Genomic DNA, 15,010 nt, shown 5'->3' with positions numbered 1-15,010 from the left:
TACCTTACCTAGCAAAGCACAAAAAAAAAAAAAAAAAATTAGTCTTCTATTTCCATATCCAATCAATATAAGCTCCTATATTTGGATTCTAATAACTAATAAAAATAATATACCAACAACAATATTATCTAAATCCTGAAATATAAATTCTTAGACATTCTCTTACATCTGATTGCTTACGCTATTCTAAATCACTAAGAAAAAAGATACAAAAAAAAAAAAGACAACCCTTATCTTTGATGATTCTAGTCATAAACATAAAACTAGAAAATAAGAAAAAATAGATTTCCATTTTGAATATTAATTTAGAAATCCCTTCTTAGTGTATAGCTATCTCTCAAGCACAAGTTTAGGTTCAGCCTTAATAGGAAAATAAAATGGAGCACCTAACAATGCATCTTCATAGACCAAGAACTATGAGATCACCCATTTCATTCTGGGGTGATGGAGGGATTGTACTATTCGAGCCTTTTTTTTTCATGTTTTTCCTAGAGGCCTGGAGAAAGCTACAATCAATAGGATTTTCCTAATCCTCCCTTCCCGAAAAGAAGAACGTGAAATTATTTTTCCTTTCCACATGGACCAGGAGATTGGATCTAGCCATAAGAAGAATGCTTGGTATAAATAACTCACTTCTTGGTCTTCGACCCCCTCAGTCACTATGAACGCCCCCGATCAGTGCAATAGGATGTGTCTATTTATCTATCTCTTGACTCGAAATGGGAGTAGGTTTGAAAAAGGATCTTAGAGTGTCTAGGAATAACTAATTCATGAGGCGGTTAGAGTATCACAGGTGGGACTATAACGAATCTGGGTATTTGGAGTTACGAAGGTGTGGTTGGGGCACATATTGTGTTTTTTGGCTTGTGCTTCTTAGCAACTATTTGGCATTGGGTGTATTGGGATCTAGAAATATTTTATGATGAATGTATAGGAAAACCTTCTTTGGATTTGCCTAAGATCTTTGGAATTCATTTATTTCTATCAAGGTTGGTTTGCTTTGGTTTTGGCGCATTTCATGTAATAGGTTTGTATGGTCCTGGAATCTAGTTGTCCAACCCTTATGGACTAACTAGAAAAGTACAATTTGTAAATCCAGTTGGGGCATGGAAGGTTTTGATTCTTTTGTTCCGGGAGGAATAGCCTCTCATCATATTGCAACAGGTACATTGGGCATATTAGTAGGTCTATTCCATCTTAGTGTACGTCCGCCTCAATATCTATACAAAGGATTACGTATAGGAAATATTGAAACCATCCTGTCTAGTAGTATCGCTACTGTCTTTTTTTTTTGCAAATTTTGTTGTTGTTGGAACTATGTGGTATGGTTCAACAACTACCCCAATCGAATTATTTGGTCTCATTAGTTATCAATGCGATCATGGATACTTCCAACAAGAAATATATTGAAGAATTGGTGTTAGGCTAGCCGGAAATCAAAGTTTATCTAAAGCTTGGTCTAAAATTCTTGAAAAATTAGCCTTTTATGATTACATCGGTAATAATCCGGAAAAATGGGGATTATTGAGAGCGGATTCAATGGATAATGGGGATGGAATAGTTGGTACACAATTGTCATTGTTCACACATCACATGTGGATTGGTGGATTTCTCATAGTTGGTGTTGTTGTGCATACAACCATTTTTATGGTAAGAGACTATGATCCAACTACTTAATACAACGATCTATTAGATCGTGTCCTTAGGCATCGTGATGCAATCATATCACATCTCAACTGGGCATGTATATTTCTAGGTTTTCACAGTTTTGGTTTGTATATTCATAATGATACCATGAGCACTTTAGGGCGTCCCCAAGATATGTTTTCATATACTGTTATACAATTACAACTTGTCTTTGCTCAATGGATACAAAACACCCATGCCCTAGCACCTGGTGCAACGACTCCTGGTGCAACAACAAGCACCAGCTTGACTTGGGAGAGTGGTGATTTAGTAGCAGTGGGTGGCAAAGTAGCTTTGTTGCCTATTCCTTTTTTTCTACCGACAATCCAAAATAAGTAAATAAATTAAAAATTAAAAAAACTCAAAGCCCTAATGATGAAAAGTTTACAATTCAAAATTTTCTATTGTCTTCTCATTATTTTCTTAGCACCCAAACTATCTTATCTAGTCTAAAAGTTGATGGACTCAATTGGGAATAGAGATTGGAACGATACCTTGAATTCAGAGATCAACTAAACCACGGGGGTTTGGAAAAGTAATAATTGAAAGCTTTTGTGTAAAGATATGGGGCTTCTTTTATTGTAAGTAAACCCTAAATAGAAGTATAACATGAGTTTAATCAGGTGATGGATTTTTGGACTACTGGATTGTAACCTATAAGTACTCTCTCGTTTGATACTTGTTAAGCCTATAAATCAAATTTGGATTCTCATTTTACAAAATTTCAAAAAATAAAATATAAATAAATAAATAATATAGAAATAATTTTTAAAAATAAACTTTCAAATAAATGGTAATAATAGTAATAATATTTTAATCAATGGGGTTAAATACAATATTTTGCCATGAGTATAAATTTCATTTCTAAAACCTATTTTGTGCCAGAAAAGTAAAATTTGTAGGAAAATTTTTCTTTTTTTCATAAAAATTTATTTGTGTTTAAAATTATAGTAACAAAATGTGGAATTTGTTGTAACGTTCATAAATCCAGAGACCATTAGTATATTAAAAAGCATGAAATTAGTAAAGCTATAAAAATGAACAAATAGACTATATTCTTATTTTATATTGATTTCAGTTTAGGCACAACACGCACATTAGTTGTGTATTTACAAATAAAGATGGAAAAAATGCATTTCCATATAGATCAGATGGACAAGCATTGCCTTGGTGGACTATTGGCCATTTGTAGTAAGCTTTTATTAGGGGAGAGGTAAGTGTATATATAGGACTGAGGACCGATAGGCTGTGTGTTTGTTTCCCAAGTGTGTTATAGTGGTATTGTTTCAAGATACCTCAAACTGTTATGAATCATTTTACAAGAAAATATGGGGGGATTAGGTGATTACAAGCCCGCAATGGGTATGTGTGGACCCGCATTTTTCACGTGCGTCCCCACTCGATCGGCGAGACTCGCTTTTTATTTATTTGTGAAAAATTGATTTTTTGAAAAAAAGTTGGAGTCGCCACTTATTTTATTTTTATTTTTGAAGGGAAAATAAAACAAGAAATAAAACCCTAAAAAAAATGACTCCATAATTTTTGGAAAAGCGTGTCTTTGAAAACCCAAGTCTTGGTCCGGGGATCAGGTTACTTATTGGGAAGGTACCTCTAGGAGGTAGCACCCCTCTAAGCCCTAAAGAGGTCTCTACTAATTAAGTTAAGGGGAATATGGCAATTAATCGGTTAATTATGGATACCTAAGTAGGCTAGGTGATTTCAAAAGATTTGCATGCTAAACAAGATCAAATTGCCATAAAAGAAAGGTTAGGATGCGTACCCGGACCGCTTCTCAAGCGCTATCATAAAACATCAGAGTTAGTATAGAAGTATAACACACAACATGTATTTAATCATAGTGAATCAAACATACATCTAAACACCTAAGGATTATCAAACATATGCATACTTCATAGTGACACGATTGTTTACAAAATTTAGAAAGTAGGCGATAGGGGGGGCGTACCTGGATAGCATAGATAACTTACAATGCGCTTCCATAAGACATGAGGGGTTAGATAATAAATAATAAAATATAGGAATCCTAGCATGCTCGTTATCTAATTAGCATAGCAGAAATTATCAAAGTATATGAAAACACTAGTTATCACACTCATCTTATATACAATTCCTGAAAAAATAGACATAATTTCAACAAGTGACAAAAGTGGCAACAAAAATAATTTTTTGAAAAGATTTTTTTTTTATGTAGGGGTTTCACCAATTCCCCAATTGATATACACGAATTTAGCTCAAAATTATCCCATTTATGTGGGACCACAAGCTTTGATTCGTGTCTGATTTCAAACCAAAATTTTCGTTAAAAACCGAGAAAGATGCAAACCGATAAAAAAAATGGTTGCATATTATTTTAAGAAAGTGAGGTTTTGATTTTAAGAATCCTAAAGGAATCCTTGAAATGAATTTTTAAAGGGAAGGGGATTTTGATTCTGAGAACTCTAAATGAATTTTTGAAATGGTTTGTTTTTAAGGAAATGAGATTTTGAGAATATTGTTATGTTTTAAAGATAAAAGAAGTTAATTTGAAAACAATAAAATGTATGAATCAAAATATCAAGCAAAAGAAAAAAAAAAAAAAAAAAAAAAAAAAAAAAAAAGAACAAAATCACAAAGTAGAATTTTTGACAACCAATAAAATTGAAGTGGTGGGAATGGAGGCCAATCTTCACTATTTTCTGATAGCCTCTAAAAATTGATTTTGACAAAGGATGACCAAAGTGATAAACCAAAACCTTAGATCTTATAAGCACTGAAACTTTAAAAACATTTAATCTTAAGATAAACTTAATCAAGCACTAAATATTATGTGACCTTTAAAACAGTACAAGCGATACGTATTAACTAATATTGACAATTTTGAGTCATAAATCTAATCGGCTAACTAACAATTGAATAAAAGAAAACAAACACATAGAATAAATAAAATTAGTCAAAAACTAAAATGAACTATTTTTAAACACAAAATGACAACATGGGAATACATTAAACTAATAGCCTACAATTCGAAAGCATAGAATTAATGGAAAAATGGAATAAAAAATCTTAACATAAACTAAACAATATGAAACCAACCAAATTAATTAAAACTCTAAAAAATATCAACTAAAACAGGATCAATCAAAACTAAAATAACCATTTATTTATTTATTTATTTATTTATATTTTATTTATTTTTTATTTTATTTTAAAACATGAATATATCAACGCGGAATGAAATAAATTAACCAACTTAAATTCTAAAACTAATAAACTAAAAGGATGAATCATGAATTAAATTTAACAACCTTTAGATATGAAAAGAGTGACATGGAAGCAATTGAACTAATAAACTGAATTTTAATAACATTTAAACTAAAAGATAAATTAAAACTAAACTAAAAGAAATTATGAATTTCCTAATTGAGAACAAAAATAATGCCAATCAAAATTCTAAATTTTTAACTATCATCACAAATTATCTAAACTCTAAAGAAATCCTAACTTTTCCATTATTAACAAAAATTGCCCCAAACCAATACTAAAAAAAACTAATTTGTCAAACTAAGAAAATGAATTGTAACCACATTAGACAAAGATCATAATTTTTCAAGATGGAATAATAAATCAATAATAATTAATTAATTAATTTATAATTGGATAAATATATATATGATCAATTATTTTAATGAACTAAAATTTTACAAGAGTGCTTAAATCTAAGGTAAAATTAAAAAAACTAACAAAAATGATTTTTAAAACTAAATCTCTATCCTATAGAATCAATTTTATTTATAATTAAATAAATTACAAAGCATTAAATTGGTAACAAGTAAATAAATAAACAATCAATAATTAAATGAATCAAAACCATATCAAATGAAGATTAAAGTATATATATTTATTTTTCATATGAAGCTATCTAAAATCATATTTTATGAATTTAATATAATACATTAAAACTAACCTTTAACGTGATGAATAAAGAAAAAATAAATAAACAAATGTGAGATTGTATTGCCATATTAAAGCAAACACGTATCGGAGCTAATAAACAAATCAACCCACTCAACCCAATATAATAATCCGAAAATGGTACATCACGAGACATCAAAGCTCCACCAAATGTAATAACTTAAACAATTAAACCACAAGTAACATTTTTTATTTATTCAAATGAAAACGTACTGGACCCTATAAAGCATTCAACCTAATATAATAATCTAAACTGAAATGAAACCAAATTTTTATATATATATATATTTTCAAAGCAACCCAATGTAGAAAACAAATCAACTTACCAACGGCTAGGTGCGTGGACTGTTCTTCTCAAAAGTGGCAGCTGTGTAAGTGGATGGTATGATGAGTCAAATCTGGTTGGCTATGCCTGCTCCAAAGCAATCCGAATGGCGTTTGGTTTGCTGTGGTGTTTAGGGACAGGTAGCAATAGGTTGCAGCATGGAGATGGTGCTCAAAAGTGCCACCCGTGGAGGCTCTATTGGTGCGTGGATTGCTTTCCTCTCAAAGTGGCAGTCGTGTGGATGAAGGCTTGATGCGTGGACTAATGACGGATGCAGATCGTGAGGGGAGGGGGAAAAGGCATGCGGCGAGATGAGAAGATATTGGTCCGATGATGATTAATACGACATCGCAAGTGTTTCTCGTTATGGTGATAGGCGAATCATCAAGATGAGCGGACTGGTAGTGGTGAAGCTGGTGTTCCCGTGGTGAGACGTCTGGTTGGTTTGAGAGAAAGCACGATGCTGATCTTTCTCAAGGCTGAGACCAGAGATAATCTCTAGTCGTCACCTCTCTTTCCCAGTCAAACATGGAGATGTGAATCACCTCTCTCTCCTCTAGATGGCACCCCTTGTTCCTTCTTTCTTAATGCAAAAATTCCTCTCTTTCCCGGTGCGGCTGCCACTTTCTTCCAGAAAATCACTTTCTTTCTCCATGGTCCCCTCCTCCTTTTCCGTCCTCCTCATCCTCTCTCTTATTCTCTCCTAAAAAAAACTAGCCACCTTCCTTTCTCTATAGAGCGCTCTGTCTCCTCCCAAAATCAGCGCAATACCTTTTAAAAAACCTTTCTGTATCTTCCTCTAAAAATCATCCGCATTCATCCCTGATTTATATTCCGTTTTCCCGCCCCGAATCTACCTTTCAAAAAAACAGTGTGGTCTTTTCCATGAGCATCCTCTGCACACCTTCCCATTGACTCCACCTACATGGAAAAATAACAAAAAAAAATTCCAAAAAAAGAAAGCAATAATCCATAAAGTCAAAACCATTCCCATAAATCAAAGTCAATATTCCTTTCATTAAAATTTCAAGAAGTCCTTAAATCCCAAATAAGAAAATATCAATACATAGATAAAATGATATATACCTAAAAATAAATAAATTAATTAATAAATATTAGATATATTTAATAATAATAATAATAAAATTAAACTAATGCAACATATAATAATAGTCGAAGTGTCAAACTCAAACCACCAAAAATAATAAATAAACAAATAACTCATTTCATGCAATTATAAAATAAAATAAATAAACGAAAATACAAATAATAATAATGATGAAATAATATAAATATATCAAAACTCACTTAATCTTAAAAGCAATCAATAAAATAAATGAATAAATAAAAACAAGAAAACAAATCTAAGTGAAACTAAACCTTGAAAAGTGTTTAAGTGGGCCTAAGGCCGTGCCTAATGGGCCAAGTGCGTCTAATGGGCCTAAGGTGCACTAAGTGAACCTACGGTGTCTAAATGGGCCTAGGGTGATGCCTAATGGGCCTAAGGTGCACTAAGTGAACCTAAGGTGTCTAAATGGACCTAGGGCGATGCCTAATGGGCCAAGTGTACCTAAATGATCCTAAAGTGTCTAAACGGGCCTAGGATGGTGCCTAATGGGCTTAAAGGGCCTAAGTGGGCCTAGGGTGGTGCTTAAGTATATCTAAGTCTAAATGGGCTACCAGAAGTTGCAATAGAGTTCGATAAATCCCTCAACCATAGTCCCCAAGGTGGCTTAGAGTAGATAGGCTACACGAGTATTAATGGGCCACCAGGGAATTGCTGTAAACGACATGTGCGAGGAAGACAAAATAGAGGGTCTACAGTATGATTGCGATACAGTTTATTTATGCAGTAATGTCTATCTCAAGTAGGGCTGCTTTATTAAAGGGAATGAGTCCCAGGGTTTTTGTAGTCTATCGGCAAGCTATGGCTACCTTGGCTATTGTACCTATTTGTCACAAGATTCTTCTAATGACCCACCCCATAGGGGTTATATAGAGGGCAGGAAGCTTCTAGAGACTCTTGGAGCCATCTACACTTAGCCATTGATGGGAAGAGTGAGGAAAGTTCTAGAAATACCTAGAGATGTCCACACGTCTCTACACTATGGTGGAAGGCATAAAAGGAGTCCAAGGCTTTCTAGAGAATTCTAGAGATCTCTTGTATATTCTTGTACATAGGCTTGTACATAGGTTTGTACATAGAATTGTGTAGGAAGTTTTAGATTATTCTTGAGTTGTAAGGAACCCTCCAAGGTTCCAGAGAGTTCCATCGGTGCCTATAAATAGGTGAGGCCCTCATTTGGCCAAGGTACCACCCAAAACCACTTCCTAACCAAGCAAGTGAGTTGCCAAAGCACTTGTAGAGCTTCCTTTGAGCAATAAAAGCTTCCATTCTTTAAGAGTTGCCTACTACGCTTTTTAAAGCTTCCAAGTCATGAGCATCTTAGCCTAGCAAGCTAAGCAATGGAAGTAAGGCTAACTTAGCAAGATCAAGTGTCTTGACTTGTCTAAGTGCCACACGAACTTAGGAAAAGACTAAGTTCATGACAATTAGTATCAGAGCGCGGCGACGAAGCGGGCATCATGAAGGAAGCATGTTGGGGTCCAACATTGAGGATGCTAGAGAGCAAACTCGTGGGAAGGAAACCGAGCCTATTGCACGGGGCAGGGGCAGGAAGGATAAATCTCGTGATGTCGTTGCTAACTTGGAGGCAAGGTTAGCCAAGGTGGAGCTAGCCATGGCGAACACTCGAGAGGGGTTGGACTTGATCGAGCAAAGCATGGAAAATGGTATGAAGGATCTTAGGGAACAAATCCAAGACCTTCGTGAGGGGATTCTAATCTCACAAATTCAACCAATGTCGCACGAAGAGTTTGTCCTTCCAAGAAAGGTCTTGAGCATTCTTGCTAGCATGGAGTCAAGGATGGAGGCCTTGGCCACTCGAATGGAGTCTCAAGACTAGGAGGTTAGGCAAGAGTTGGACATTTACAAGGTTGTTATGTCGAAATGGGTCATTACCACACAAGAGGTATCTAGGGTGGAGGTGTCGAAGCCACAATGGTTTAGTGGCAAGCGGGATGCCAAGGAGTTGGACAACTTCTTACGGCATATGGAGCGATACTTCAAGGCTATTGCACTAACTGATGAGGCGGCTAAGGTAAGGACTTGATTCGTGCCCACTTGGTGTATCAGCTGATTCATGTCCAGCTGGTGCTCCTTGATTGAGGAAGTAATCAACAAAATTTATAACCTATTACACCATGAACTAAGGTAGCAAAGACAAAGCTACTATAGCATAGTGGCTCTAGGATCGTTCACTGGGATGAGTTTTCACTTTGCAAATGATATTAATTCAAAGTTGAATTGGTGTATTTTCATTTCAAGGTTAGCTTTAAAAGAAAATATAAATTTGAGTTCGAAAAGGTTTGGTTTTAAACCAACCACAAATAGTAACTGATTTTACTTACAAAGAAAAGTGTTTCTTAGAGTTCAGATCACTAGGCTCAGGTTCCTCATACAAAAAGGAGAGTTTCGGTCACTTGTTTCTTTTCCTCGCATTAGAAAATTAACATATAGTTCCTTCTCCAACCGGTGTTGTACAGATGTTTCCCATTAATGGGTTCAAACACTAAATCCCTCTCACTGATGCACCTTGCAATGGCTCATGCCTCTCACCTAGCACTTGCCATTCAAGGTGATCTTTAACCTTGGATTACCCGTCAAAAGCTCACAAGAGATAACTAATGGATGTCTCCTTGGAGTCCAAAAGCTTACCAAGTGTTGGCAATTCTAGAAAATCCTACCTTCAAACCACCTCCCAAAAGCTCGCAAGAGATAAACTAGTGCATCTCCATGGACGGAGATCACTTGCCTTACCAAGTGTTGGCTCAGGTGAATTGAAGGCGTTTTAAGTTAACTAAAAAGATAAAAACCATTAACGGGTCATACTTTCTCTTCATTAAAAACTAAAACAACAAAACTTCCAATTTATGCATGCGAAAACTTACCCGGTTACCTTAGCTCCAAGAGACGAAGAGCCTAGCCTCTCATCCTCTGAGGAAAAATCCTCAGAGTTTGGTTGGCTAGAAATAAAAAGAATGAGAAAACAAAAATATATATGAAAAACAGAGCAAGTGCTCTGTAAAATATATTCCTTCCTATTACCAAAGGTTGTCGTCCTCCGTCTTCCTCTCGAGAACAGGCTCCCAAGAGCTCTTTATATGAAAATTACAATAATCATAATTATATGGTTATTCACCCTTTTTCCAAACTTAATAACTAAGGAATCCTATAATTGGTGGGTTACAAGAAGAAAATGGGGATTTAGACATCAAAAATTTGAAGCAAAATATCCAAAAGTGTCGGTCGCAAATATCGGGAAACTTCAGGAGAAATTTCGTTGCACTGTGCAAAATGGCTGTGAAATCATTTCGTAGCAAAAGGGTGATTTCGCAGCCGTGCAAAATTCTTCCTTCAGCTTGGAGTAATCGGCTTCCAATGGCTGTAACTCCTTCATTTCAACTCCGAATCGCACACCATTTGAAGCATTGGATTGTTGACTTCCTGAGCTTCGAAACAACATATAGCATGTATAAATTGGACTCCATGAAGTGCTCCAAAAGTGGCTGACATGACTGTCATCAAGAATGCTTCATGGCAGATTTCTCTTTGCTTCCTCTCCTTGCATTCCGGATTTGCTTATGGCAAAGGACTTCAAAGCTTTGGTTCTTCATGTTTCTGAGCTTTCCATTGCTTTCCCATGGATTCCAAAGAACTCCCCTCAATCTCATATTGCTTTGGTGATCAAAAAGCTATCAAAACACCAAAACTTAACACAATTTGATTAGAATTGATTGCAAGGGTCCTTAACATGTTAATTGGGTTAAAAGGCAATAACTACTACTCAAAAGTGTTTAAAAGAGTTAATTACAAGCTATGAAATAGCACTTTTTGATTAGTAATCAGGACTGTAACCCTCTACCTTACTCACATAGCTACTCTATGGTGGCGTCGGAGGTTCGTCGATATAAAGAAAGACATTTTCAATATAGAGACGTGGGAGGACTTTAAAAGGGAAATCAAAAGGCATTACCTTGAGGATGTGGCTTACTTATTTATGGCTTACCTATTTAGGAAAAACATGAGGTGTCTCAAGCACACAGGCTTGATACGCCACTATGTCAAGGAATTCTCTTCGCTTATGCTTGAAATTTCTAACATGACTGAAAAGGAGTTTTTACTCAACTTCATGGATAACCTACAAGGGTGGGCTGAGTAGAAATTAAGGCGCCGAGGTGTTCAAGACTTAACCACTTCTATGGTAGTAGCAGAGCCTTTAACATATTACAAGAGGGAAGACTCCTCCAAGGTTGAGTCTTTGGTGGATAGCCATGCCACGGGTGGGGGAGACAAGGTCTTAAGGGACCACAATGCTCCTAGAATGGGATCAGGCAAGACGCCTAACGTCCGGGAAGGAAGGGGTAAGGCGGAAATGAAGGAGTTTACGCTTAAAATCAAATGCTTCCTGTGTGATGGTCCATATTGGGCACGAGATTGTCCAAAGAGGAAGGCACTCAATGCCATGATCAAGGAGAGAAAATAGGAAGACGAAGCACATATGGGCTTGATGTAGCTGCTAGGTACTCTCCAAGTCAACCTAAAGCCTAGTATGCCTAAGACCTCTTTACTATCAGGAGTACAAGTAAAAGAGGCAAAACGGGAGTGATTTGAGGTAGCCTGCACACACATGAACAAGGTCACCAAGGGAAAGGTGAACTCAATGGGCAAGAGGAAGCAACACTCTAAGCATCAAAAGTGTAGGTATTTGCATCCATCCGAGGCCTCATGGGAGAAGGAGGTGAAGAATATCCCGGCTAAACGGGTCACTAGGAGACAAGGGGTCCCTCCTGTGATAGAGTATCTAGTATGATGGAAAGGACATCCTAAGAGGCAGGTAAGCTAGGAACATGCGGATGCTTTGAGAAGGTTCTGAAAACACATCGAGAGGTTTCAAGAAGAGGCAACAACGGGGACGTCTGCGACATAGATGGGGGAGAGTGTCACAAGATGCTTCAAATGACACTCCCCATAGGGGTTATATAGAGGGTAGGAAGCTTTTGGAGACTCTTGGAGCCATCTACACTTAGCCATTAATGGGAAGAGTGTGGAAAGTTCTAGAAATACCTAGAGATGTCCACACATCTCTATACTATGGTGGAAGGCATGAGAGGAGTCCAAGGCTTTCTAGAGAATTCTAGAGATTTCTTGTGTATTCTTGTACATAAGTTTGTACATAGAATTGTGTAGGAAGTTCTAGATTATTCTTGAGTTGTAAGGAACCCTCCAAGGTTCCAGAGAGTTCCATCGGTGCCTATAAATAGGTGAGGCCCTCATTTGGCCAAGGCACCACCCAAAACCACTTCCTAACCAAGCAAATGAGTTCCTAAAGCACTTGTAAAGCTTCATTTGAGCAATAAAAGCTTCCATTTTTTAAGAGTTGCCTACTACGCCTTTTAAAGTTACCAAGTTGTGAGCATCTTAGCCTAGCAAATTAAGCATTGAGAGTAAGGCTAACTTAGCAAGATTAAACGTTTTGACTTGTCTAAGTGTCGTACGAGTTTAGGAAAAGACTAAGTTCATGACATGTAACTTACTTCTCAAGGTAGTCAATCCTATAGTTGCATCAACTATCTATTTCTCTAAGCAAACACAATCATATTGTATTGATTTTGTGCAGGGAAAAATCGGCCAGGCTTTCTTTGGGATGGAGGGGCTTTTCTTGGATATTTTTGGCTTCTATTATCGGGTAAATTTAATTTTAATAGCTTTGGCCTGTAGAAACATGAGATAGGAGATATACTAAAATTTTGTTTTTGTTACATTGAACACTGTAACAGTCAATCAAAACCTTTGTTTCGAGGAAATGTACCTAGTCTCATCATTCATGTCAAGTGTGATGATTAATCTAGTTCCCGCACTCACCATCCTAATTGCATCCATGATTGGGTACATGAATAAATCTATTACTTTAATTTAGTTAATGGTCCATTGTGTGGTACCCTATCCATTGTGTTTTTGTGATATTTACATCATGTTTGTATTATTGGAATATAAAAAAAATATAGCAATTCTATTCCCATTCATTTATTTCTTTGGATTATTTTTTTAAAGTATGAATAGAAATAAAAATTTTAGGATATGTTAGGTAACTATTTTTAAAACAGTTGTTTCGTTCTTAAAAAATAAAAACAAAAAAATAAATAAAAAAATACGTTCAACAATAAAAAAACAAAAAGAAGAATTCAGTTTTTCATCATACAGTATAACAAAATTAAGGACCTAATCTATCAGCTCCCAGGCCCTTGCTACATCTGTAAAGAGATGTTTAGCCTTGTCATCCATTAGAACTTTAACATGTTTTCCTAATCTCTAAATTGATTAGGTTAGAGAAAATAAATATCCGAAGCTTGAGAAGCATTGCCAAGATAGCTGGGACAGTCTTCTGTGCTGGGGGAGCCAATTCCATGACTTTGCTGAAGGGCCCAAAGCTACTCAACACAGAATTTCTGCCAACAAAGTCTGCTTTTGGCTCGGGAGGCCAGAACTGGTTGCTAGGTTGTCTATTTCTCTTTGCAGGCACTTGTTGCTGGTCCCTTTGGCTGATTTTGCAGGTATTTTTGCTCTTGAATTTTTCTTCCATTATCTAACATTTTGATGGCTAATGCCCATTTACAATTTTCAAACAGGTGCCCATCTCAGCCACCTATCCTGACAGCCTATCTTCATCTGCTTGGATGTGCTTCTTTTCCACCTTACAATCTGCAGTAGTGTCATTCTTCTTAGAGCAAGACCCCAAAGCATGGATTTTGCGTTCAAAATTTGAACTTGTCCGTTGTCTCTATTCAGCAAGTAGTTGGTCTAATTGCTTGCAATCGAAATATTTTTATGAACAGGGAATTATAGGATCCGGTCTTAACTACTTCCTCCAGGCATGGTGCATCTCACGTCGAGGTCCCCTCTTCTCTGCAATGTTCAATCCCTTATGTACAGTAATTGTGACCATCTTGGATCCTTTATCTCTACATGAGGAACTATATATAGGAAGGTAAAATTATTCTATCATTTTGGGGTTAAGTTGGACAATCTTTTATTTTGGTAGGATTGCATCTTTTCTTTTGCAAGTTTCATACGTATTTCCTCAATGAGATATTTGGAGTAATCCAAAAGCTGATGACATTTGAATGCAGCTTAGTAGGTGCTGTTGCAGTGATTATTGGCTTGTACGTTGTGCTGTGGGGTAAAGCCAAAGACCTTGAAGAATCCCAGACAGTGAGTAATCCAGAGCTGCAAAATAATGAAGCAAAGAATGTGCGAGTCTTGATAGATGAATCCTCTAACAAAACAAGTTGTACAATTGATTTGAAGGAACCCCTTTTGCCTAGTCAGTCAAACTAATGTTGATGAGGGAGATCTACCATTAGTTACTAAAAACAGACACAGTATCACATGTTTTTCTGATTAGCAATAATAAAAAGATCCAAGTAAAATTTCTTGAACGATTCCCAGCAACCAGTAGGAAATTCAGGTATGGTTTGGAAATCAGGTGTTACAAAGACAGGTTAACATAGAGGATTCAAAAAAATAAATAAATATGGCAATCTAAAAAATATTTTCAAATATGGGGTAATATAGAGGATTCCAATTAGAAGTTGTCTTTAAGACGACTTTAGTTGAATTTTGAAGTTGTTTTTTTTCTGAAAAAATAACTTCAACCTTATTTACTCTCATTAAGTTTGATCAAATTGACATTTATCCTCATTCATTTTAATTAATTTTTACCTTAATAAATTTCAACTAATATTTATTTTCATTAGTCTCATATAATAAATTTATTTATTAAACATTCATATTTAAGGTATTATAGATTTATTAATATTTATTTTCATTAATCTCATTAAATAAATTTATTTGTTAAACATTCATATTTAAAGTATTATAGATATATAATATAGTCATATAATATA

General features: G+C 35.6%; 1 protein-coding gene across 1 annotated transcript; it reads left to right on the top strand.

The window, feature by feature from the left end:
• Nucleotides 1-7,808: 7,808 nt before the first annotated feature.
• Nucleotides 7,809-14,441, top strand: LOC100265681 (WAT1-related protein At4g30420). Its single transcript, XM_059740561.1, has 8 exons — nucleotides 7,809-7,928; nucleotides 8,515-8,936; nucleotides 12,724-12,792; nucleotides 12,876-12,992; nucleotides 13,429-13,657; nucleotides 13,733-13,891; nucleotides 13,940-14,091; nucleotides 14,234-14,441. Exons 1-8 carry the CDS (start codon nucleotides 7,809-7,811, stop codon nucleotides 14,439-14,441), a joined length of 1,476 nt encoding a protein of 491 aa, XP_059596544.1.
• Nucleotides 14,442-15,010: the final 569 nt, after the last annotated feature.

This window comes from Vitis vinifera, chromosome 11 (assembly GCF_030704535.1).
Source record: "Vitis vinifera cultivar Pinot Noir 40024 chromosome 11, ASM3070453v1".
Taxonomy (NCBI): Eukaryota; Viridiplantae; Streptophyta; class Magnoliopsida; order Vitales; family Vitaceae; genus Vitis; species Vitis vinifera.
The sequence above is the reverse complement of the archived record's forward strand: the minus strand, read 5'-3'. Positions and strand labels throughout refer to the sequence as shown.

Excerpts from the sequence above, each read along its gene's own strand:
- LOC100265681 (XM_059740561.1), top strand. The coding sequence starts at position 7,809 with ATGATTGCGATACAGTTTATTTATGCAGTAATGTCTATCTCAAGTAGG. Across the intron at positions 12,793-12,875 it reads TTTTTGGCTTCTATTATCGG|TGTAACAGTCAATCAAAACC; the intron begins GTAAATTTAATT and ends TACATTGAACAC. Across the intron at positions 14,092-14,233 it reads GAGGAACTATATATAGGAAG|CTTAGTAGGTGCTGTTGCAG; the intron begins GTAAAATTATTC and ends ATTTGAATGCAG.